The sequence below is a fragment of the Haliotis asinina genome, chromosome 11, assembly GCF_037392515.1.
Source record: "Haliotis asinina isolate JCU_RB_2024 chromosome 11, JCU_Hal_asi_v2, whole genome shotgun sequence".
NCBI lineage: Eukaryota > Metazoa > Mollusca > Gastropoda > Lepetellida > Haliotidae > Haliotis > Haliotis asinina.
In genome coordinates, this window is record NC_090290.1 from 51,911,734 (window position 1) to 51,937,031 (window position 25,298).

Consider the following 25,298-nt stretch of genomic DNA (forward strand, 5'->3'; position numbering starts at 1 on the left):
GATTTCTGGACAGTGGTTAATTAGACATCTTTCATTAAGTGTGTCTCTGGGTCGTGTACGACCCACATTCAACGGCGAAGGTTAAGCCCATAACCCGGTGATCAGGTATGCTAGTGTGGTGTGAACTATCTCAGCTGTGAGACGTATCTTCATCGCATGTATCACCTGATACTGAAGAGCAACATCCACAACTCACTGCAAACAGAACACAACACATGGGATACCCTAGACTGTTTATTATATACATAATACATAACAAGCTTTGGGTTTCATATATTCACAATAATTGCACTGTCCAGATGCACACAAACACTCATCCGTGCCAATCATATATGGAAGCTGAGAGGCAGTATAGGGTGAGTGAGCGGGGTTCAACACCCCTATCAACCACATTGGTTAGATAACCACAAATTATTGAAATGATGTTTGGATTTAAATGTAGGAGTTGTCCATCCTGCTGCAGATAAGATCCCAACTTTGCTCTGCACTTAAGCAGCACTATAGACTGGGTTGTTGCACCCAATGGGTGAAGCTCTAGGTCTCAAGGCAGGGAGTACTGGAATCAATTGAAAACCATGTATCACAGCCTGATGCCGAGATACTGATTGAGGGATGTTTATTCCAAGCTTTGTTAAGTTTATAACCAAATTGACAATCATTTATTTGTTTTACACTGCATTCAGCAGCATTCCAGCTGTGTGACAACAGTTGATAAATAATTGAATTAGGACCAGAAAATCCAGTGACTGACATCATGAGCTTGAAATTGATATACAAAATCTTTACACAAGTCAGCAAACCTGACCACCTAATTCTGTTAGTCACCCCTTCCAAGCAAATTTTCAAGTACTGTTGAACATGTCATATTTATGAATTTTACCTTCTCAGATCTAACTGCTGTAATAAATAAGTGAGGATTCATATTGCTTGATTGACCCAGGGCATTGTAACACTGTTGCATGTGTATGTATGTAATTTCATTGAACGCCTATCTCACTTCATCCTTCAAAGACCTGAGGACATCTTACTACAGGTCAGGTCAGAACAGCCTTTTGCAAACCAACCCTGGCCAGTTACAAAGCAGCTTTTTCAAGCAACTTTATTCCACAAGACACTTTGATATTATTTTGACAGGTGCTGGTTCGAAATTTGAAAACAGAACAAAAAGAAATATCTGGAATGTCCAAAAGATGGCAGAACTTTTCATGGGCTGTGGAAATTTTCCTTCATTTTTGATGTTTACCACTGACGTCAGAGAGATAATGATGATGAGAATCTGTCATATAAACCAACAGTGACATCACTTGTTCTTGGGGCACACTCTTTTTTTCTTCATATCCCTCAAATCTCATACAGTCTCACTTCCTCAGGCAACTGTCTAAATAATATCCCTCTAACCTGGGCATTATCTTAATATCCCACTGACCCGGGCATTATGTTAATAATGTCCCTCTCACCTGTGCATTATCTTAATAACATCCTTCTGCCCATGAACTTTGAATTATTACTTGGCCCTTGGGCATTTCCCCCCAATCATATCATACACATACTGCCCATCACTGGTTTGGAATACCTCTTTTGGAGATTGTATCAAAATACAACACTTCTGCTACCATTTTCCTTATGAGTTCTGCTCTGATTGGCTTGATGGCTGTTCTGATATGATTTGATATCTTTGCTAGAAGTAAGATCTAGCTTTACTGACATCGCTGATTTATATGATTGAACATAGTGATGATAACAAATCAGCAGCAGATGTGTCACACTGTGGCATGTATTGTCATTCTGGCTATTGACAGTTCCTGACGACGACATCCCTAAATGTCCTCAAATGGCATTTTGAAGTGATCAACATTCCGTTACACAACTCCAAGTCTGACAGAACCTCGAAAGAAGATGGCCATGTGATCTTGATCCCCGAACAATTAGCTGATTCCCTCAGCATTATGCTATAACAGATTCATTAGATCTCAAGCCAATTGCTCAAATGAGTTGTTTCGTCATGGTAATCTGTTATTGGTTTGAAGATGTATTTTAGTAATGTCTGTATTCCATGTTACATGATAAATTTATAACAGTGTACAAAAGAGCGTCTGCCTGGCGGCCTGCTGCTTCGTAATTACATGGCGGGCTTACAACTTTATTTTGTAGCAGGCCCTATGGGCCAATACAATTTCCAAGGGTATATATTTGACCATGTCATTAACTATGGGAAATCTTTCGAAAATTATCTACAATTGTGGCAACTAGATGGTGTCTGTATAGTTCATGATCAATCAAACTGTAACTTCCACAGTTCAACCTACCACCTCTCATGATGTAAGACAAATTTCCTTTGATAAAATATTGAGTAAAGTATCATCAAATCCTAAAACATAGTTTGAGTATTCAAACATGTAGCCAAAGGGAGATAATTCCCTGAGAATACCCCCATCAATGAGGAGGATCTTTCCTCTTTATGTTTAGTCAGTATGGATTATATTATTCCCCACATTAGTAATTATTTTCCGAAAATAACTAGTTCAACTTTATTTTTATGCTTATTAATAGCATTCACAATTAATCTTAAAGGTCACATGCAATGTAAAAAACAACTTTTCTGGTTCTGATACCTTTCAGTATGCACTTACTGAAACAAAGCACCTATTAAAAAAGCGATGAAAAAAAGGCCACAAGTTCAAACGATTCCCCAAGCGGTGTGGAAAAAGTGGTTTCAACAGATGTGCTGCGCTCTTAACACATGCACATTGAGTAGGTTCAAGGAGCTTGGAACGGTATGCTCAAGTATAAGGTTGTGAGCAGTAGTCTAATCTTGGTTGTGTACACAAACAAGTAAATAATCTGCTTGTTAAAGAAAAACAACTGTGTTGATGGAGACTTGCGATTATATGCTTATAATTCTGTTTATTTGCCTCTTCCCAATCACCATGTTTGAATTTTTGGTTGCATGTGACCTTTAAGTCTCTCATCCATTATAAACTTTGAATTTCAATATATATATACGAATGATTCTTTTTATGTAAATCACACTTAACATTTCAACAAAATAAATAAAAAAAGAGTACATTTTCTTATTTGAACAGATGTCTTAGATAAGAAATTTTCCGCAATAATATCGTTTGACGTCATGTGGCTGCAACAACAGCCATTGTTCTACTATCGTTGCCCATCACGCGGCCAAGTGAGTCAATCTTCATACACCTGCAGCTACAGTCTGTCACAGGACACTCTGAGTGCTCCCTGAAACAAGACCATGAATGTGACTGAAATCAAACCTACACAACTGCACCACAAATGAATTATTTCAGTAATGATTGCAAATGTTCAATAAATGGTCAAAATATAATTGTAAGTGGTGTCAAAACAGGCCATGGACAATGAATCATCCAGAAAATTGCGACTGAACTTTAGATTCCTGCAGAAATCTGAAACATAACACTTGGATCATGTGCGCTTAATCACCATGTAATGTTTTCCACTGACTTGTCACATGCACAACCCCAGCACAGGGTGTTGACAAAACACTACGCCAGATACATATACTAAAATTTCAATATATAAATTTCATTTCAAACAAAAACTGCCAACATTGTACCCACCTGAACCAATTCTGTATATGAGAGGAATGGCCACCATGGCGACAGGACTGACACCATGTAAACCAGTCATCAAACATCGACATCTTCACGGTGCCTGGAAACAGTCGCATAGTTTGTCTGCAGTCAGTATCATACTGTCTGTTTGAAACATACCGTTTGATGTTTGGACGCTGTACTATTGACAACTTATGACTGGGATACTGAGATATTTGATACTGTGACGAAACATGGGACAAAAGTTTGTGTAAACTTGTCCTTTGTTCTAAACTGTGATGATCCCCAGTACCTGGTTCCCCGACACCTGTCCCCAGTGCCCTTGTTACTTACTTGGATGTCCCTTGAGTTCCCCAACACCTGTCCCGGAGGCAGTGCCTAGATTTGTGAGACACAGCGCGCAGCGAGGGAGAGATTTACGACAACTTGGACAGCAGGTAACCTGAACAGTGAAATAAAGTTGTGCTTTGATAGCCAGGCCCAGCAATGCTTATAATGTCTGTTGTACATGTAAATGAAGACTGCTACAGTTTAATGCTATCTTATTAAATGATGTTGATACCACTATACACAGTTAGACAGAGCATGGAAGCCCAGCAAGGATATACAAGCACACTGTATGGAAGCCCAGCTGGGATATACATGTACACTGTATGGAAGCCCAACTGGAATATACACTGTATGGAAGGCCAGCAAGGATATTATTTGTATCAGTACAGCAGACTAGTTTAGTTGTGCTAGCTCTTGAGCCTCCATACTGCATATGACCCTGTTGGGCTTCCATACTGTGTCAAACTGTTTTGGGCTTCCATACGACAACCATATGACAACCAGATAACTTACCCGTGGTTTGTATGCCGCAGCTCTGCCGACATGTGTGCGGTAACCTGTGGAGCGGGCAATCATAGTTGACGTGCTGGTGATGGACTTCCCACAGAAGTTGCAGCCAACAAACACCTGGCTGGGGATACGCTGACTTGGGTCACTCTTGTGATACAGGATGTCAAACTTGGCCCTGGGTGGAACAAACAGTACAGCTTTGATGGAAACTGCTAATGTAGAACATGCTATCTGATAATTGGTTGCTTCTTCAGAGGTATTCTTGCACAAATTCTTGCAAATAAATATCCTCACTAAACTAGGTGGTGGAGTCTCTTGAGATCGTATTCAGGGTGTATATCATGGTGAATCATGAGTGAGGAAAGCTCACAGTGATGCAGGTTTATCATGTAGTGAAACACAAACATACTGCTAATATGTCAAGGTTCATAGTGTTGCTAAATGTGGAACTTAAGAGAAGCAGCTCTCCCCACTGTTGAATGGATGATGGATGGGATAATTGAGGTGGACGATTACCTGTGATGCCACAGTCTCCATCTGTCTAGAAGTTTGCGGTAACTGAAACAAAGAGAGAAGAAACATTATCAGTAGCTAGATCCCATTTTTATCTTCTGTTGTGTTTAGGCTATGATGGTCATCAATGTCAGTTGTATGAATGTAGTACACATAAGAGGTGGAGGAGGGGTTGGGGGGATAAGCAAGCACGGATTATTGATGCGGTAGTAGTGTGTAGTAGCCTCAAGAACTCAGATATACAATCAAACAAGTCAAACATGCTAGTGATACACTGTAGTTAGGTGTCAGTGGGAGAGGGTTAGTGTCTGACTGTTAGGTGTCAGTGGGAGAGAGTTAGTTTCTGACTGTTAGGCGCCAGTGGGAGAGGGTTAGTGTCTGACTGTTAGGTGTCAGTGGGAGAGGGTTAGTGTCTGACTGTGAGGGATGAGGAAGAATGAGAGTGTAAAGGGACAGTCGATCTCTCCTCATCAGTCCATGTGTCTGTGGAACTCATCAAGCCTGAGAACGTACATGGGATATACGCTACTGAGTTGACCTACCTGTCAATCCAGGTCTGTATCCGCTCATCCTGTGCGATTGTGTGGGGGAAGGAGCAAACGAGAGCCAGGGCAACTGTCTGAACGTCACTGGTAGCATCAATGTAGTTCTCCAGAAGGTCAAGGCCCTCTGCGGTCATGCCTGACAGGAACAGAAACTCAGATGCTAATAATCATGAAAGCATTCAGAGGACAAAACCTAAAGCAGTAACCTAAATATCATCATATAATGTTATAACAATTTATCTTCCTTCCAGGTAGTATAATGATCATGAATACACATTGCTACTTAGAAAGTCATCAAATGTAACATTTGTATGTGGGTTCTAAACCTGAATGGGACTCAACCCAACAAAAGTACAAGGACACATTCTATAATGGGGATGTGTAATAGCAAATATAACATCTGTTACAGAACAATAACTATTTTGCACACAAACAAAACACAGTACATAAATTTTGGGGAAACAAATAGATGTTATCATCCAACCCTGCTATAAACGCTGATGCAGCTATAAACGCCAATGCTCACCAGTAAGCATGATGCCATCCAAGTTCCCAGTCGAGATGAGATCACTGGTCAGCTTGTCGATGAAGTGGACAAGCTGCAGAGGTAAAGAAACAGTAAGAATGAGTGAAGAATATAGCAGAGTGAGTGAAGAATATAGCAGAGTGACTGAGTGAGCGAGTGAGGTAGGTCATGAACTGGTTTGATAGTCACTAACAACAACTTATGCTTTGAAACAAACCAACCAGGTTCACACCCAGTACTTGGTGATGAGATCCCATGTGGTGTTGGCCTGGATTGACCAAAAAATCTGCTATAATACTGACAAGGAAGCGAACACTTTACTCTTGCCACTCACCCTGGGGTCAGGAAGGTAGATGCAGGCAAAGGCCACCTTGTCTTCAACAGCCATGTCAGAATCCTGATGAAAAACATCAACATAGTCATCTCCCCTGATTAACAATACTTGAAGGTTATCTAGCCTGTTTAACACTGCCTGACATGGTTATCTCCCCTGATTAACAACACTTGACAGTTATCTTCCCTGACTAACAATACATCTCCCATGAAGAAAAAGACACAACCTGCTTATCTCCCTTGACAAACAAAATACAGCAAGGTTAATTAATGATGTAGAGCATGATCTCATCATTGCATACATGTAAACCTACTTGCTTTATAAGTGAACACTTCAGCAACTGGACCACCAGGTACTTACCAGTACATCCTTGTAGTTCTGTCGGTCGCTGGTGAGGAACGCAAACATAGCACGGAGGTACGGGTCCTCTAGCTGGTTGCGTAGACTGTTACATGTCTTCTGCCATAAAGTTGACTTCTGATCTGAGTAGCCTGCCAGAGCCATGGCAACAGCATTCAGGTTCCCGTGATCTGACACAAGAAGAGATGAACATCTAAGGTCATGAGATCTAAGTCAGTAAATATTTTAAAAATGACAATTCTGTTACAGGCAAGAAAGTATAATTCTTGGACTAATGATTGTGTGGTATAACTAGGTAACTGTTACCTGGCGACCGGCTAGCACCTTGACTTAGTATATCCAGCGATTCCTTCAGACGGAGGTTGAATAGAGCGAGAGCTGCTGCCTTCTCATAGAACCCTTTCTCCTGTAATCTGTAATATTGAAACAGGAAGACTTCAGAACCCTTGAATGAAAAATCCTTGTGGTTTTCAGAGCATTTTTTTGCAGTGCAGGTAAGCTCATCTAATTGATGTGTATAATTCCATTGAGTCATATGACTTGAGTGATAAAATTAATGCAACAAACGGTACATATCTGCCACTTATCCACGCATCAATTGTGTTGCAAGTGTATAGAGCCTGTTCTAGTTCTTGAGCAAGCTGGATGTGGCACAGCCAATCAAATTTCATTTTCGGTGTCATGTGGTAAACGTTTACTCACAAACATGAAACATGGCCCTGCCTGCTTCTAAGAAACCACGCCTTGATTTTTCTCAAGACGAAACAGAGCATTTTGTGGCTCACTCTTGTCACTACTTCAATACAAGATTGTGAGTTGCCCCTCAGATTCTAGTTCTGATCATAGACCGTAGTGTCTAAAAGCCACACTCCAGAATGCTCCAGATGCACGACAGCACTTTGTAACTAGTCCAACCTGGACATAATCAGAATCCCTGATAGACTGAGTCAAAGTCGACAAGAGGAAACTAAAGTGTATCTTGTCTCTCATCTGTCTGAATGACCTTCAGACATGACTTACTTTTCTAGTAGAGACTTGAGAGATCCAAACTTGTCATCTTCTCTTCCCCAGCCACAGAGCTGCAGCACCACTGACCTGATGGCAAGAGTGTCCATCCATGAACTACTATATCTGACAATCACCAACCATTTATCACCCACCCAATAAAAGGTTAGAGTCTTTTTACCATTCTCACTTCTTTTGGAATCATGGCAAAAAGAATATAATAATACCAACAATAAGTCCATTTGCCCTATATCCAATCACCAAGTGGTTGCTCATGGCGCTGACATATATACATATTTACAAACAGGAGTTCATTTACAGGTTGTAGTGCTTCTTAAACAGGAAAGTCTTTGAGTTAGACTGGAAATTGGCTATTGGTTGGGATTCTTTGATGGACGCATGTAGATTGTTCCGGTGGATAGCTGACAAGTAGGAAAAACGTTGGGGTCCATGAGTCTTTAGACATGCGTTGGGGACGATGAGCAGTGACTGATTGGCTGATCTTAAAGTCCTTGTAATTTCTGACAAGACTAGAGAGATATGATGGGGCTGCATTATCCAGGGGGTAGGGGGTAGCCCAGTGGTTAAGGCACTAGCCAAAGACCAAGGTTCGAATTCCTACATGGGTACAATGTGTGAAGTCCATTTCTGGTGTTAACTGCTGTGATTGCTGGAATATTGCTAAAAGCAATATAACAAAAGCACTCGCTCACTCACTCACTCACTCATACACTGCAATCAGTAATATTGCACATATACCTCAATGGCCTGGGTATACTGGAGTCAAACTAACCAGTGAATGAACCACCAATCTCTGTAACAACCCCACGAAAGGCAACTATGCTTGTTGTAAGAGGCAACAGGATTGCGTGGTCAGATTCACTGACTTGGTTGACACATGTGATCGGTTCTCAATCACCAGTCTCTTTAACCCTTAATCTCTGTAGCAGCCACCAATATCTCTAACAACCACCAATCTCTCTACCAACCACCAATCATCAATCTCTCTACCAACCACCAATCTCTCGAATCTCTCTACCAACCACCAATCTCTCGAATCTCTCTACCAACCACCAATCTCTCGAATCTCTCAAACAACCGCCTATCTCTCTATAATCTCTCTAACAACACCAATCTCTCTAATCTAACAACCACCTATCTCTCTAATCACTCTAACAACCACCAATCCATCTATCAACCACCAATCTCTCTAACAACCACCAATCTCTGTTACAACCCCACCTGACAAGGTATAAAACACACATCTCCTGCACACAGAACATTAAGATATGTATACATTTTAGCCTCACCTCTCTCTACTGACGAACTGGTTGACAATCTTGCCCTGGTTCAGCATACCGTCAACGCCGATCCAGGACTTGTACACGTTCTTGCTGGCCTCGCTGTCATCAACTTGGAGTATGCCCCTGATGCCAATACCAGAATTCTTCAGGATGGAAGTTGGCTCACTCTCATTCATGTAGTCTTTTATTGCTGGTGCAGGTTAAGGTATAAAGTCTCCCACAGTATAATATAGAATGCATATGCACTATTTCCATCCAGAGTAGACTGATAACATCATATAACTTTGACAGTCATGTATGTATATATTATTGACTGATACAAGTCGAGTAAATCCCTTTAACCTTTTATTCAGTGACATAAATCCTTCGCTCATGGGTTACTGAGGGTCCACTATTGATTTAGTAATGAAGTCAATGTGTTGTAACTTTATATAATCAAGACATGAACTAGTGTAAAATGTAAAAGGTTTCAGAATGACAAAAAGCTTGAAAGGTCTTTCAGGTAAAGTGAGCTAAAAACTGAAAATGCCCTAGAACATGTTAATGTTAATGTAGGATACAGAACAACCACTTCCACAGTCCATGCAAGTGTGACTCATAGTCTATTGCGGGCCCCACACTGTCAAGACTAGACATCTGGAACACAGAAAAACACCATATATCATACGTCAATCATCCATCATACAAACAGTCAATCATTTATAACATGTTAGTTCACTGCCAGTCAGTCACACATTAGTCCATTTCCAGTCAATAATTGGCCATGGCCCATCCATTGTTGGTTGACATTGCCCATCCATTATTGGTTGATGTTGCCCATCCATTGTTGATTGACATTACCCATCTATTGCTGGTTGACATTGCTAATCCATTGTTGGTTGACACTGCCAATCCATTGTTGGTTGACAATGCCCATCCACTGACAAATAATAATTGACAAATGACTCATGTCAATCATCAAACACATATATCAGTCTGACAAATCAACCACTGATCAATCTTCAACTCAGTATTATTTTCATCAACTGCACAGTATTTTTTATCAAAACTGAGCTAAACAAATTTAATTAACTTTCCAATAAGATCATCTGGGTACACTGCCATCAAGCAACTTTACACACACTAGTGTTCCTATCATATACTACAGTCGTGCCCCATTTATCCGAACCTCAGATATCCAGAAAACTCGCCTTCCGAACGAAAATTCCTTAAAACGAATTCACAACGTTGTAAAATTACTAACACATCCGGAAATCCGGTTTCCGTAACCGGACGGTCATTTTCACGGACAAAACACTAAATTATGTGCATTTTTGTCTCGTATATCTGGATGGCTGAGCACCTGTATGTTTAAACACGCAATTACCGAGGGCCTCGCGTCAGAAGATTAATTAGCTCTGAGTAGCAAGGTGACATTAAGTTAATTTTGAGGCGTGTCAATTTGTTGGTCACCGTAATTAATTAATCCGGATGATCAAGCAAGTCTGGACAGCTGTGAGCGAAAAGACAATTGTTAACTGCTTTCGTCATGTGGATATTATCCAACCAAATGAGGACCCACAAGTAGATATGGCCTTGTCGGAACTTCGCAATGTACTACGATCCTGTACACAAGTTGCAACTGTGACTGTTACTGCTAATGATCTTGCTAATGTCGACAGAGACAAACTGAACAACGAAAGTCCTCTCGCTTTTCTATACAGCCAGTGCAAAAGGCTATAACTGATTTCTTCAGGCGAGCATAAGTGCATGAACAGGTATGAGACATTGTATGCACTGATATGTGTTTATATGTACCGTAATCAATAAAGATTGTGTCTCATGCCTACTATGTTCGTTTCTTTGTACGTTTCTTATACATATGGCCCTTGATTCAGATATCCGAAAATTTGCTTATCCAGTCAATTTCAACAAAAACACAAGTGTTCGGATAAACGGGGCATGACTGTATAAGGCTTTTCCAAATAAACACTGACATAATTCATAGCTAAAAGCAGCACCTAACATTCACAGATATCTAAATGAAAACTTCCTGCTATCTCTGATAAGTTAGCTATAGCTTTTGAATACATTTTTTCAGACATAGTTCAAGTGTGTGTGAACTTTGAGAAGTTTGCCAAGCTACCTCTGAGTCCAGTCCGTAGCCCATCTTCACCCGGTTGTACATTCTGGTCGAGATGTCAACATGCTGTCGGGACAGATCTGTCTGGATACAATCAACCGTTTTCTTCCCACATGCCCACGTCAGGTGGAATGATGGCGACCATTTCTATAAGAACAACAACACTACTGTTGGCTTATCTCATTCAGTAACCAACGGTGATGAATAGATCAGCAATGGTGAGTTTCCAGTTAAGTACCTGAAAATAAATACCCCCCCTTGTGACACACAGGGGTAGTAGGGTAGCCTAGCAGGCTAAGTGTTCTCTTGTCCTGCTGAAACCTAGGTTTTGTAGTTATATGGGTACAACTATCCACATTAATTACAAACTATCTGCAAAACAGACATGTTTTGACCCAACTATATATGATGAGCCTGTACTTGGATATATAAGGATGGGTGTATACACTGGTATATAGAAATGTGTCCATATATGGATGAATATAGATGAACTATGTACAGGTGGACCCATACATAGGTACATATAGATGGGACTATACATACGTATATGCATGTGTGCCTATATATAGGGACATACAGTTGTGCCTATATATAGGGATATACAGGTGGGCCTGTACATAGGTAGATACAGGTGAGTCTTCAACTCTCAGACCAAGATAGACAATAGTCAACTACACATACATTAGTTCACAGTTCAGTTTACAGTTTATGGTTTATGGTTTACGGTTTATGTGTTACAGTTTACAACCAGCTTTGTTGCTCCTTTGTTACTTCAACATTGTTATATGTCTGAAATGCTAAAAACAGTATTAACCTTAGATCACAGACACACTCACCATTGGAATTCTCTCAAAGATGACGGTGTCCCGCACCTCACCAGATGAAGTAACAGACAGGAGGCGGTTCTCGTGAGTTGGATGCCAGGCAAAGGATGATATCACAGAATCTTTACAAGCTGTGGGAAAACAAACATCATCACCTTACTCATGGCAACTCACAGAGTTCTAGATGCATCCAGCTTGATGACTCCCTTTAACATAAGGCGAGTGAGTGAGTGAGTGAGTGAGTTTCTTTCCGCACTCAGCAATATTCCATTTATATGGTGGTGGTTTGTACATAATCATGTCGGTGCAGACAATCCAGTGATCAACAGTGTGAGCATTGATCTGCATGACTGGGAACTGATGACATGTGTCAGCCAATTCAGCAAGCCTAACCACCCAATCTCGTTAGTCGGCTCTTATGACAAGCAAAGTCACCTTTTGTGGCAATTATGGGTTGCTGAAGACCTATTCTACCCAGTCCTTTAACATAAGGCAGTGATCTGATTTGTTTGCCACACTATACAAACTTCATCCATGGACAATCCCACTAATTGAAAAGAAGCTTTGACAACCGTACAGCCAGACTTTCTTTATGTGGCATGAACCCTGTCTTTGTGTATATTCAAACCTTACTTTTGGTATTTTGGGACTTCGACACTTGTGTACACATAGGTTATTATCAGGGTTATATACAAACAATATGTAAGAAAACTCCCAAAGGCAGCTACTTACGTTGGATGTTTCTTTCTACAAGAGCAGGCTCCATAACGTCAGCTCCTGAAGCAAGGATGCATCATATGTACGTCTGATCTCAAGCAACAACTACCTGCCACCCTGACATGTACAGGGTAATGGGTTCTTCTACTGAAACCAGACTTGACATGGTCATGGCTCAAACAGCAACAGTCCCAAGTATATATATGGGCCAGGTATTGTAATGTCACACTGCATTTATTTAGCATAGTGGTTAGACCCACAACCAAACAGAGGTTAACAAATGATACTAATTATGAAATAAGGGATAAAACAAGGACTGGGTGGCTTGGAGCATGAATGTCCAGAATTCATGGTAAACTGTAACTTGTATCTGAGTGAGCTTAGCTAAACCTCCAGAGGTTTCCAATCCTTTGAAGAGAATCTCCCTTGGGGTAAACATATGCATTTTCTGCAAATGAGAATGTCATTTGGCAGTTGTAACAATGTTTTAATAAAAGACTGTACAATAAAACAAAAGTCTTTTTTATTTTCTAAATGGCCCCCAACCAACTGCATTCTTGTTTCATGTAATTTTCTATGTTTGTACATGTTTAAGTGTTTCCCACTGTTAGCATCATGCTTTGCATGTTTGCTTTCAGGTGTTTACAGCATGCTGTGGGGAAAGTTCCACGTCAAGACGGTATGAAAAATGCTTATGCTTCCTACAAAAGTCCAGTCATAATCAGGATGTTTGTGAGCGTTGCCTGGGATTGTTTTGGTAAAGTCGAAGGAGAGTATTGAAAATATTTTATTCAGAATTCCAAAACTACCAAAAGGCACCAGTACACCACCAGATCTATCTGTGTGCCAAGTCTGGAGAAGAAGTAGTGAACATTTTTCAATTTCTGCTCAATAAAAGGCAAATGTGCCCAGCTGCATGGACACTTTTAATTTTAATAAAATGCACACCCACACAAATACACACACCCACATCCATCCACCCTTACAGCTACAGCCACAACCTCTTCATCTGTGTTGCAAGGAATAAAAAGGAAAGCATCAGGCTTCCTTTTTCTTCAAGGAACAACTATGTGATGGGGGATAACTCTGCATGGTGGGGAGGTAACTCCGCTTTGAAAGAAAGGGGTTGGGGGGAGGGCAGGCATATATTAAACATAAAGGCCTGTTTTTTTGTTAATTTTGCAATCTTTTGTTAAAACATTGTTACAACTGTTACATGGCATTTCAGTTGCAAAAAATACACCTATTTAGACATGGAAAATATCTATGAAAACAATGCAATACTCTGGACCGATACAAGCACCCTGAAATACACATCACCATTTCTGGTCTATAATCATAAACACAGAGTTAACCTTCACCTCTCGCTTTATTACTTACCGAACACAGAGTGTCTAATGTCGTACAGCTTGACCACGTTGTTGTCCTTACACAACACAGACAACATCCCAGATCTGCAACAACAGCTCACCATTACATATGACCAACCCACACACAACATACATGTTACCATAGGTTTGACTGACTGACACTTCCACAAATATAGCTGTGCATCAAGTTACATCAAATACTCTATGCAGAACCCTGAATCTTTATGCGTTTGTCTTCAAGGATGACAGAAAATGGCTTTGTTTATGATACATTTGTATCCTGAATACAGTACTGACCTAGTTGGACACCAGCTGATTTTGATGACTGACTTGTTTTCTGGGAGAGTCAAAACCTTCGACTGTCAAGGAGCACTATTATAGTGTAACACTAGTACAGTATACCTGATGTACAACTGCACTTCTCTTCAGTGACCTGCATGTGTGCATGAGCGCATGCATCTGTGTCTGTTGCTGTGTCTGTATGTGCATGAATCTGTGTCTGTGTGCATGTGCTTATATGTCTGTGTGCATGTTTCAGAGTATGTGTATGTATATCTGTGTGCATGTGTGTGTATGTCTGTGTGTGTGTGTCTGTGTGTGTGTCTGTGTGCATGTTTCAGTGTATGTGTATGTCTGTATGCATGTGTGTATTTCTGTATGTCTCTCTGTGTGTATGAGTATGTCTGTGTGCATGTGTGTGTGTATTTCTGTGTGTCTGTGTCTGTGTGTGTCTGTGTCTGTCTGTGTGCATGTGTGTGTGTATCAGTGTTGGTCAGGCAGAGTGTGAGGCCAAGGGAAGTCATGAAAGGATACAGGTTTTTCAAAGCTTCTAAGATCCCACACAGAAACCTGATTCTGAAAACAAGAAGGCAAAAGTAATCATAAACAAATATGTAATTAAATAAAATTGATATTTTATACTTATCCTGACTCATGCTTAATTGCTTATCTCTACTTCCTGGCGAAGGTAGTGGAACACATGAAATCCCTTGAAGTTCCCTTCTAAAAGAAACAGACGCAAAATTTACATTCACCCACGTGTCATCCAGGTAGAAAGCGCTGCATAGCTCCCTGAGGTGTAGATAACTGACAATGGGTTTCGTTACCTGTGTAAATAGCCACAGGGCCAAAGATATTCCAAATGGTAGGACCGTCTATTGGTAGTGCTGACCATTGAAAAGGAAGCGCAGATATTTCCTGGATTCTCGTGAATAGGGATATGCAGGCACCCATCTTGCAGATCTATGCTAGCTAGATAGTCTGCCGGTCGGATGAGGAGTCTTAGTTGAGGAAGATGTATCATCTTGAAATGTTCTGGTTTCCGTAGAAACTTTTTGTTGAATTCCTTCATGCTGTAAATGAGATGAAATTTCTCTGGAATTCTTCTTCGGTACTAAGAAGATTGGGGAGTAAAAGCCAGGCATTAGACTCTGTGGCTGTATTACTTCTAGTGTTCCCTTCTGCAACAGTGTTGATATAGCATCTGTCAATTTGTCTAGTTGATTGTCTACATAGATGATGGGAGTTAGTAGTTTTGTGAGCGGCAGTGTATCTTCCAACAGAATCTTGTAGCTGTCTCGCAGAATATTGATCTTCAGCGTTTACTTCCTCCTCCGTCCCTAGACGATCTTTCTGACGTCTGATGTCCATAGGTGCGACAAAAAGAAGATGATTTCTCCCCTCTTCAATCTTGGGCTTACAGGAGTCCTTGTCAACACGGTAGATTAACTCATCAAGGCCAAGAGATGCGTATGTGCGGCAAATTAATTAGCTTCTCACAGCGAGAGCCACGTATGGGCGGAAATAAAAGGCACCTCTTATTCAGGGAGAGCCGCACATGGTTGTCAGCACAAAGCACCTCTCATTCAGCGAGAGACTCACATGTGTGAATTACATTCATTCATACTGTACCTATTATTTCAATTTAGTAGTACTGATCAAAGATTAGCTTTGCTTACAAGAGAGGTTACTTTCTGTGCTAATCAGAAGAAGTATTAAAGTGTCTTGATAACAATTGCTGGCAAATGTCATGGGCTTATACAGGTAAATGAACACATGTCTGCGAAAAAGGGGATTGTGAGATGTTGTTACAGGAGGTAAGTGTTTGTTAACAAAACTCGTCATTGGGAGTAAATACTAAAATAATATTTTTGCACACTGATTGAAGTAGCGGTGACAAGGCTACAAAACCTTCTACTTAATTAAATTATTCATTCATTCGTTATAATAGTTCATATAATGAATCGTAGACATAAATAGCAACACCGTATTACACCCATGTTCATACAGATTTGAAATAAACCAAGTTACTAATTTAGACCTAACTCAATTGCGACTATTGATTTTTCATAATTCTAAAGCTGATAACAATGCAAAATCGAATATGAAGTGATAAGTCTTGCATCGACTCCTAATATATATATATATACACACACACATACATAATATATATTACACATGCTAACTGGAGCATTTTGTTCAAGTTGTTGAAAGTTTCATGTTGATTTGAAATGTGATTTTTCAATGCAATTTACATAAGCATTGTGTAATAAACGTTTGTATTTGATCTCTGTAGTTATCTTATCCAGTGTAATTATCACGTGTATCAGATGCATCGTCAATAAAAGGAGGATAATATATCAGTTACGGAATTGATACACATGCGTATAATCATTCAATCAGACAACATTAATGAGATATTTGAACACCTCTTTCAACCTCGAAATAACAGCGTTTGGCAGAATGCATGTCCATGTAAAGTTTTGTCCCATGACAAGTGTAAATGAAACTAACACACATTGGACAACCTGTTTTATGGAGTCACGCCCATTATCAATCTTCTGAACTTTGGTCGCATTCAAAACAAATATTCATTCTTCATAAATTTGTGTGTGTGTGTGTGTGTGTGTGTGTGGGGGGGGGGGGGGGGGGGGCGGCATTCAACTGCAGCTGTATACATTATAATAAATCAGTATCTTTTTGAATCTTATAATACATGTACTTGAATTATGATATTCATTCGCAACAATGTACAAATTGAAATGTTCAGCAAGCCATTATGTTTGATGTACAAGTAGTGTGTGCAAAATGTATATGCAAATAAATGCTATCTCTACTCAATGGTTGGATTGGGTTATGCGGGGTAATAATGATCAGATTGTAGCGCTTTGACATCTTCAAGGAAAAATAAACTCGCCAACGTGTTTGTTAGTCCTGTGTGTACATTTGATGTGTCCTTATAATGATGATTATGTATGTTCACGATAGCTAGAGTTGATAGAGCCGAAATCCAGAATATCGACTGGTCAACGATCTAGCCTATCATCAATCTGTATCCAAGCTGTCTAGTGACCAAACATGCTCCTCAGAAATTTAGCCCATGCCCCATCACCTGTCATTTCCTATGTGACTGGTATCTCATGATACGACTGGTCATAGACAACAATTCAGGGACTATATTGAACAGTTCAGATACAAAACATCCTATTCGGGAACTTGACGCCCCATCCATGACCCTTTGTCTTATATATGTGCAAGGAATAGCATTATACAATATGTATAGAAGATTCTTAAGCATGTGCGTAAATTCTTCTTTACTGTCATTGATATAGATGTTTTGAACAATTTAACCTCACACAATGATATGAGGGGGACAATTTGTTTAAGTATGTCTTACATACAAAGAATACAAACATGTGTTAAGATAATATACATGTACACGCCTCCAAAGGTCTACAAGAGAAAGTACACTAAAACTGTGTAAAACGTTACATATATGACATGTATTCACACCTGCTTTCTTTCAACATATACCTTTACAACGCAATTAAACAATCAGGACTTGCCTGTGTGACGTGACGAGACGAGACAGTAATACATTTACAAAAGCCAAATACCACATACAAAGAAATTTAGTTAAAGGACCAAAAGAGTGAAAAATTTATTGCCATACATGGGACCCCAGGTGCCTCCAGCCGCACTCGTTGGGCGATAGGGAGTGATTATCATGGCCGATCAGCTGACCATGTGCACGGGAGGGGAGGCTACTCATGGGTGAGTGTAAATTTTATGTCCGCTTCTTTTAGAAGGGAACTTCAAGGGATTCCAGGTGATCCACTACCTTCACCAGGAAGAGGAGATATGCAATTAAGCATGAGTCAGGATAATTAAAAATGTATTAGACTAAAATTATATTATTGAAATTAATACCCATTATGCTTTTCCTGTTATTCCTTTTTTTTAAAAAAAATCTATGCATCATGTGCATCACAGACTCGTATTACATAATTTTAACACAATATCTTAAATATTTTTCCTTTACGAAGCAATTACAATGTTTCAATGGAAGAGTATGTATGCTGAAGTCCCCTCTTCCTTGCTGATCATGAAAAACTTCAAAATATAAAAAGAAGCAAGAAACCTGAAACAACCTTGAGACCCAAACCACTTTTCAGACTGAATGCTGACCCCCTTGGTTTGAATCTGGTCTCACGAGAGGTTGTCAGTGAATGAAAATAGTAGTTCAACTTACTTCTCCAAATGATGCCAACTGTTTATCGGACAGTGGGTCAACACAAAGGCCTAGAACACCCTTGTGTTGATTCTGAAGGTGAGGTCTTGTTAAATCTGAAGGTCAGCAAATGGATGCTTAGTCAGCAGTTTTCATTATTGTATTGCCTGTTGGTCCATCATGAAATAGTGTTAATAACAGCTGTACCAGGGTACATGGGTAACAGTTTAAGCCAAAAACTGTTGAACCAAATACGGAGAAAAGCATAGCTATTAGCATCATAATTAGTAGAAGCCAGTGATTAAGTGGACTGTTTTAAGCCAGATAAACTCATCCTGCATCCTGAATGTCTCCATAAAATCTGATAATTCTCCACTATACCCTGGATGCATCGATAATTTTCTTACCCCCTTTGCTTACCCCCTTTTTAAACTCTGTAATCAACAACAACACATAAATGATTCAGAGACACTCTGAAAGGGGTAAAAGAAGTTCTTGCTTATTTTGCAAAAGTTTCAGACTTGTCAGTTTGTATGACTTCCCCAAAATCTGAGTCGAATTGCGAACAAACCTTCCGAGCTGCAACTGCTATCTCTGTTGACACTAGCAAGCTCAGTTGTAACGACAGCTTAGCTGATGACTACTGTGAGAATGTAAAGGGAGGTAACTAAATCATCAGTCTGAGCCATAGATGCATCCAGGGTATAGTAGAGAATGGATATAACCTGGAGATAAACTGGACAACAGAAATTTAGTAGGCTCAGACTTTTCAGGCCACAGACTGATAATGGTTATGATATCATGTGGCACAGAAGAACATATTGTATACACACTTACTGTTACACTATTTCTGTAAATGGAAACAAAACACCTGATACTACTAAGAACTGACCGAATGAAAATTTGACACACACGTACCCTGACTAGGAGACACTCACCTCTGAGGTCATAAACTCGCATGTGTCTGTTGTTGACGCCAGTCACGAAGGTCTTTGATTCACTGACAAACCAGCAGAATGAGGTACTTGTGTCACCACTCCCAGACCCTGTACAGAAGACAACAGGCTCTTAAATATAGAGGTGTGCTGATATCATAAACCAGTACTAGCCAGAAAAAGAGATACCTAACTACTTTAAATAGTGTTTTTGATACGACCCTCCACTTGCTGTTTGAGTTGACATGATACACCAGTACTAGCCACAAAAAGAGATACCTACCTACTTCAAATAGTGGTTTAGATACGACTCCCCACTCGCTGTTAGTGCTGATACGAGACCTCTCTGTGGAAGTTGACATGTCTGTCCCAGCTGATGCAAACACATCCCAGATGACAATACAAGGATCATTGCGGTAGCGCTCACTGAAACCTTCAGCCAGCTGGAAGTATATTGTTTTCATAAACGTGAATATATTCAGGATCTTCTTTCAGAGAATCATTTCACTCACATATACAAGAAATTAACAAATTCATACATTGCACTTGTTGTATTTTCTCTTTATTGATAACACACTTTATATATCATGCTGAAAATACATATTAATGAGCCATGCCGAGCCAAGCCGAGCCGAGCCGAGCCTAGAAACTAGCCATGAAGGGCCTCAAGGAAGACCCAGACATAGCCATGATCCCAGCCGACAAGGGACGTGCTACAGTCATCCTAGACAAATCTGAGTTCCAATTCCCTGGTCAACAAGATGCTCACTGACCCCACCACCTACAGAAGACTCAAGAAAGATCCCACCAGCTCACTTCAACGCCAACACTAGTCTACATTGAAACACCTGAAAGACACCTGTGAGATTACCACCCAACAGTATCATAAACTTTCCCCCTTGCAGCCCACAGCCTGTGCCACCATCAAGATTCACAAAGACCCGATCAAGGCCAGACTACTTGTATGCTCAAGGGACACAGTTTTCTACCGCACCACCCAGTACCTCACCCAAATACTGTCCCCTCTCGGCAAAACAGCTAACTCCTATATTAAACACTCAACAGACTTCTGCCAAAAGATAAGCAGCATCACTGAAACCGACCAGATCATCAGCTATGGTGCTGTTGACCTCTTTACCAAAGTCCCCACCGAAGAAGAATTACAAATCCTCCGTCAGCGTATCTCCAACCTGGACCAACTCCTTGATATTAACCTCTCCATAGAATCCATCATCAGCCTCACTAAATCCTGCTTAACTCTACCTACTTCACCTGGGGTGACAACATTTTCAAACAGATCCACGGTCTCCCCATGGGATCCCCTCTTTCCCCAATTCTCACCAAAATCTACATGACCCACTTTGAAGAAAAGACCCTGGCCTCCTCCCCCATCCATCCTGTCTGCTGGTAAAGGATGGTGGATGATACCTTTGTTATCCTCAAGAAAGATCAAGATCCCAACTCACTACTCCAGCACCTCAAAACCCAACACCACTGTATCAAGTTCACGATGGAGACAGAAAACGACAACAAACTCCCCTTCCTTGATGTTCTAGTGACCAGAGACCCCTGCAACAAGAAAATTAAAACCACAGTCTACAGGAAACCCACCCACTCTGATCTGTATATCCACTTCAACTCCAACCACCCCCTAAAACCAAGTCTGGTGTCATCTCAACCCTAACAAAATGAGCCAGCAGTGATGACCTAGAACCGGAACTCAGCCACTTACAACATGTATTCACCAACTTCAACCAGTGTCCATCCAACCTAAAAGGATTTACAAGATCAGCTGTAAATGTGGTGAAACTTCCCGTCCCGTTGACTCCTGCATAAAAGAACACAAATCCTCTACAGCCAAGGCAGACAGCAAATCAGCTGTCAGCCAAACCAGGACTTCACAAAAAGAAAACTATTGGAAGCTATTGAAATCCACAAATCTATGAGACCAAGGATACTACATACCATCGGCCTATGACGAGCTAATCAAACCATAGACTATCTAAGCACTGTGTCTGTATGTTGTTACTACTTAATCCCACCCGTCTTGGCTTCATCACCAGTGCTCTTTGTTGTCTTAGTTCCTTACTGGCCTCCTTCAATCATGTGCCACTTGTTTACTCTATCACATACTGTTGTTAATGTTAGTTTGCTGTTTGTCACAACATACCACGAATATAAGCTTCTCACTATTTGGTTGTATTCACACTTAGCTTGAAAACGATGTAAGAATCTACATCGAAACGTCGCTCAACATAATAAACAAGAAGTTGTAATATATAGAGCTGTATGTTTCATTTTTGACTCACCAACTTCTAGAATGCCCATCAAACAAGAAATACATATTAGTTTCCAGCATATATTTAATCTCTAACTGTCAGTTTATAGCGAATGAAAACGACTGAGTAACTTTAGATTTATGCCACCAAGAACGAGTAAGTGCATCTGTGTTAAAGCTTGGTGGTAAGGTAATAAATAATAAGTTGTTCACAGGTCAACATGGGGACATGGGTTCATGTACCCTCTATGTGTGAGTGAGTGAGTGAGTTGAGTTTTACGCTGCACTCAGCAATATTCCAGCTATATGGCGACGATCTGTAAATAATCGAGTCTGGACTAGACAATCCAGTGATCAACAGCATGAGCATCAATCTGCCCACATAGCAACCGATGACATGTGTCAACTAAGTAAGTGCGCCTGAACACCAGATCCCATTAGTCGTCTCTTGTGACAAGCATAGTTGCCTTTTGTGGCAAGCATGAGTTGCTGAAGACCTATCTACCCCAGATATTCAAGGGTCTTGTCTGTTTTTAACAAATAAGACTGAGTAACCAAGGCAACTTACAAGATGTGTTTCCTCAGGGTTCCATGCTAAGTAGCTGCACTGTCGGCTGTGTTTGGCATTGTGTACTGCAACAAGAACAACAGACACCTGTAAAATACTCAATTTTCATCACCTGTAAAATACTCAATTTTCATCACCTGTCAAATACTCAGTTTTCATCACCAGCAAAATACTCAGTTTTCATCACCAGCAAAATACTCAACTTTCATCAGTGAGAGTGCACATATCCACACCATTAGGGTCACCATTACAACTGAAACTGCAACATCTCAAACATGACTGGCAACTACCTTCCCAATGGAGGTCTTCGTGAACAATGTAAGTAATACTTACAAAACTCCTTCCCAATAAGTTCATCTTCATTGTTTCCAAAGCTGAAAATACAGTGGGGTTCAAATTGTCAGGTCTTTGTTTGTTTGTTTGTTGGTTTGATTGTTTGTTTTTGTTGTTGTTGTTGTTGTTGCTGTTGTTGTTGTTGTTGCTGGAACATTTCAGCTACATGAAGGTGATCCAGACCTGACAATCCAATGACATCATCAGCATTGTTTTATGCAGTTAGGATGCAATGACATGTGTCAACAAAGTCAGGGCCCTTTGACATCCGATCCTCTTAGGACAAGTGTGGGTTGTTGAGGATCAATTCTAATCTAGATCGTCAGAAGTTCAGTTTGTACTTGATATACAAAATAAAATCACTGAATATAAAGGACAGACACTCAATTCACTTTCACGTTCTCATTTCTGGATTTGTTTACTCATTTATGAAGCAAATACAAAACAAATACAAACGTTGTGAGGAAAGCCCCTATGGACTTACCTTGTCAGTACGACTTTGCCATTAGTATGACCCACGGCCAGAAGGTTCCGTGGCTCTGGACGAGGGTACCAGGCTACACACTGGTCAAAATAAAATGAATATGTTGTGGCAACAAATCAAGAGAAGTCTGGTAAAAACATGGAAGTAAAACTCTGACTAAAGATACAACCCGATATTGGTGAGTTATGCACAGCTGAGTTTCAGTGCATTTGTGAGTTGAGTTTTACACCACTTTTTGCAATATTCCAGCAATGTCACAACAGGAGACTGCAGAATGGCCTTCATACATGGTACACTATGGGGGGAATTGACCCTGGGTCAACAAGTGAACTACCTTAGCATCCTACTCTTATAGAAGTACATACACATGTCTCAATACTTCAGAAGTGTACAGCCAAAACATGCGTAGTAGCATACTAATCTCGTGTGTCATATCGCATTGACCTGTGTTATTAAGACTTGACCTGAGATTCGTACGAATTGATTGGATAACCGATGACCCCTGAGTTACAATAAGTTGTGATGTAACTACTTTTCCATTCATAACAAACATATGAATTTGTTCATTCTAAAACTTACATGCACTGCAGGAATGTTAACACTGTGACCTTTATCACTCGGTCAGGAACCATAGGAAGGACACCCATTTCGTATAATTTGCTTGTAATGAGACCTTATGTAATATTCTTTATATCTTACATTATAGAGATTAGAAGACACATATCTAACATTGTAAAAATGAGCAATATCTCACCTTGATGAGGTTTATTTCTGAGTTGGTAGCTACATGGACAGCACAGAAGTCATCAGAGATTGCTGTACCTGTGAAAACGAATGTTGCTGGACACGTGACACATAAACACAAAACAACACTTGTCATTTATCAGTCAGTATACCGATCATTAACCAAACATTCACAAGAATGGAATAAAATTAAGTTGGGGAATCTATGTTTGTGTTTTAAGATACTGAGATACAATTTCATAGAAATACCCCTGAGAGTTTACAGACAGAAATGTTCCCCACCTCTGTACGTCTGTCCTGGGTGTCGCTTCTCCACCTGGTACAGATCAAGGGAGGTTCCATATTTTATAAACTGATCTTCGGCACTTGGAGACCACAGGACATCAAATTTGGTGCTGCTCATATCTGCCTTGACTGAAACAGAAAATACATCAGAGCATGAGACACTTACTGTCATGATATTCAGAAGTAATGATTAACCTTCAGGACATCGGAAAATTACAAATATAGTTCCACTGCTCCATATGTTTGTATGTCAAATAAGCAAGTCAGTGATGATAGATTCACAGAATTATATGAGCTTATAGGACAATAAAACAAGAACCTGCTGGCAGCAATATGAAATCACTGACATCATCACTGACATAAAATGCAACATGCCACACCCACAGTTGTATCAGATAATCAAGAAACAGTAGTCTACCAGTAGATACATTCTTGCTTTAGGTTAATGGAAACAGAAGTGCACAACACATTCAATGATGCATTTACTAAGTCAGTCCTCTCCTTGCTCATGGGTCGACTCTGATATTTGAGAGCAATTGTCTCAAGTGGCTTGTGTCACAGGTCAAATATTATAATCATATTGTCACTTTGTTATTATAGATGCATGTTCCATTCCAAGTTCCTGTATAATGTACGCACTGCGTAAGAACCTGCAGATACAGATTGTCTAGTATCTGAGTATTCTAGTATTCTCACATTTGTGTACTGCTTGATGTGGCAGGTATTTGAGTACCTGCAACAGTCTTACCTTTATGGCAATATACAAGTTGTGATTATACAATGTATTAGGATCGCAAAAAAATCTGATACAAGTTACTGATATTCTTGGCCAATCGAATTTTAGCATATAAAGTCGTTTCGTTTTGACTCGACGGTCGACGATTTCGACAATATGAATAGTAACACTGAACTTTTCAGACACATGCGCCAGCAGTAAAAATTTTACGAATTAATACCTCAACATTTTTAGTTTAAAAGAAACGCACCTGTCAATTACTTTCCGGTTGAGAGCATTGATATAAACGTCACAAACATCGTGTAATGTAATAACACGAACAGCAACTACTAGCCTCTCCTACAAAGGGGAGACGAATCTAGTGTATTGTAT

At 40.1% G+C, this 25,298-nt stretch overlaps 1 protein-coding gene across 1 annotated transcript; it reads right to left on the reverse strand.

The window, feature by feature from the left end:
• Positions 1-221: 221 nt before the first annotated feature.
• Positions 222-25,291, reverse strand: LOC137255775 (GATOR2 complex protein MIOS-like). Its single transcript, XM_067793301.1, has 28 exons — positions 25,177-25,291; positions 24,188-24,319; positions 23,916-23,983; positions 23,162-23,241; positions 22,678-22,718; positions 22,345-22,409; positions 19,782-19,941; positions 19,502-19,609; positions 18,585-18,679; positions 14,867-14,908; positions 14,351-14,406; positions 14,064-14,137; positions 12,699-12,743; positions 11,979-12,097; positions 11,146-11,289; positions 9,581-9,656; positions 9,027-9,210; positions 7,732-7,806; positions 7,018-7,124; positions 6,712-6,881; positions 6,352-6,414; positions 6,018-6,090; positions 5,489-5,627; positions 4,950-4,991; positions 4,437-4,608; positions 3,927-4,035; positions 3,600-3,693; positions 222-3,240 (listed from the first exon to the last, which is right to left on the reverse strand). The coding sequence occupies exons 2-28, from the start codon at positions 24,306-24,308 to the stop codon at positions 3,126-3,128; spliced, it is 2,637 nt and encodes an 878-aa protein (XP_067649402.1). The 5' UTR covers positions 24,309-24,319; positions 25,177-25,291; the 3' UTR covers positions 222-3,125.
• Positions 25,292-25,298: the final 7 nt, after the last annotated feature.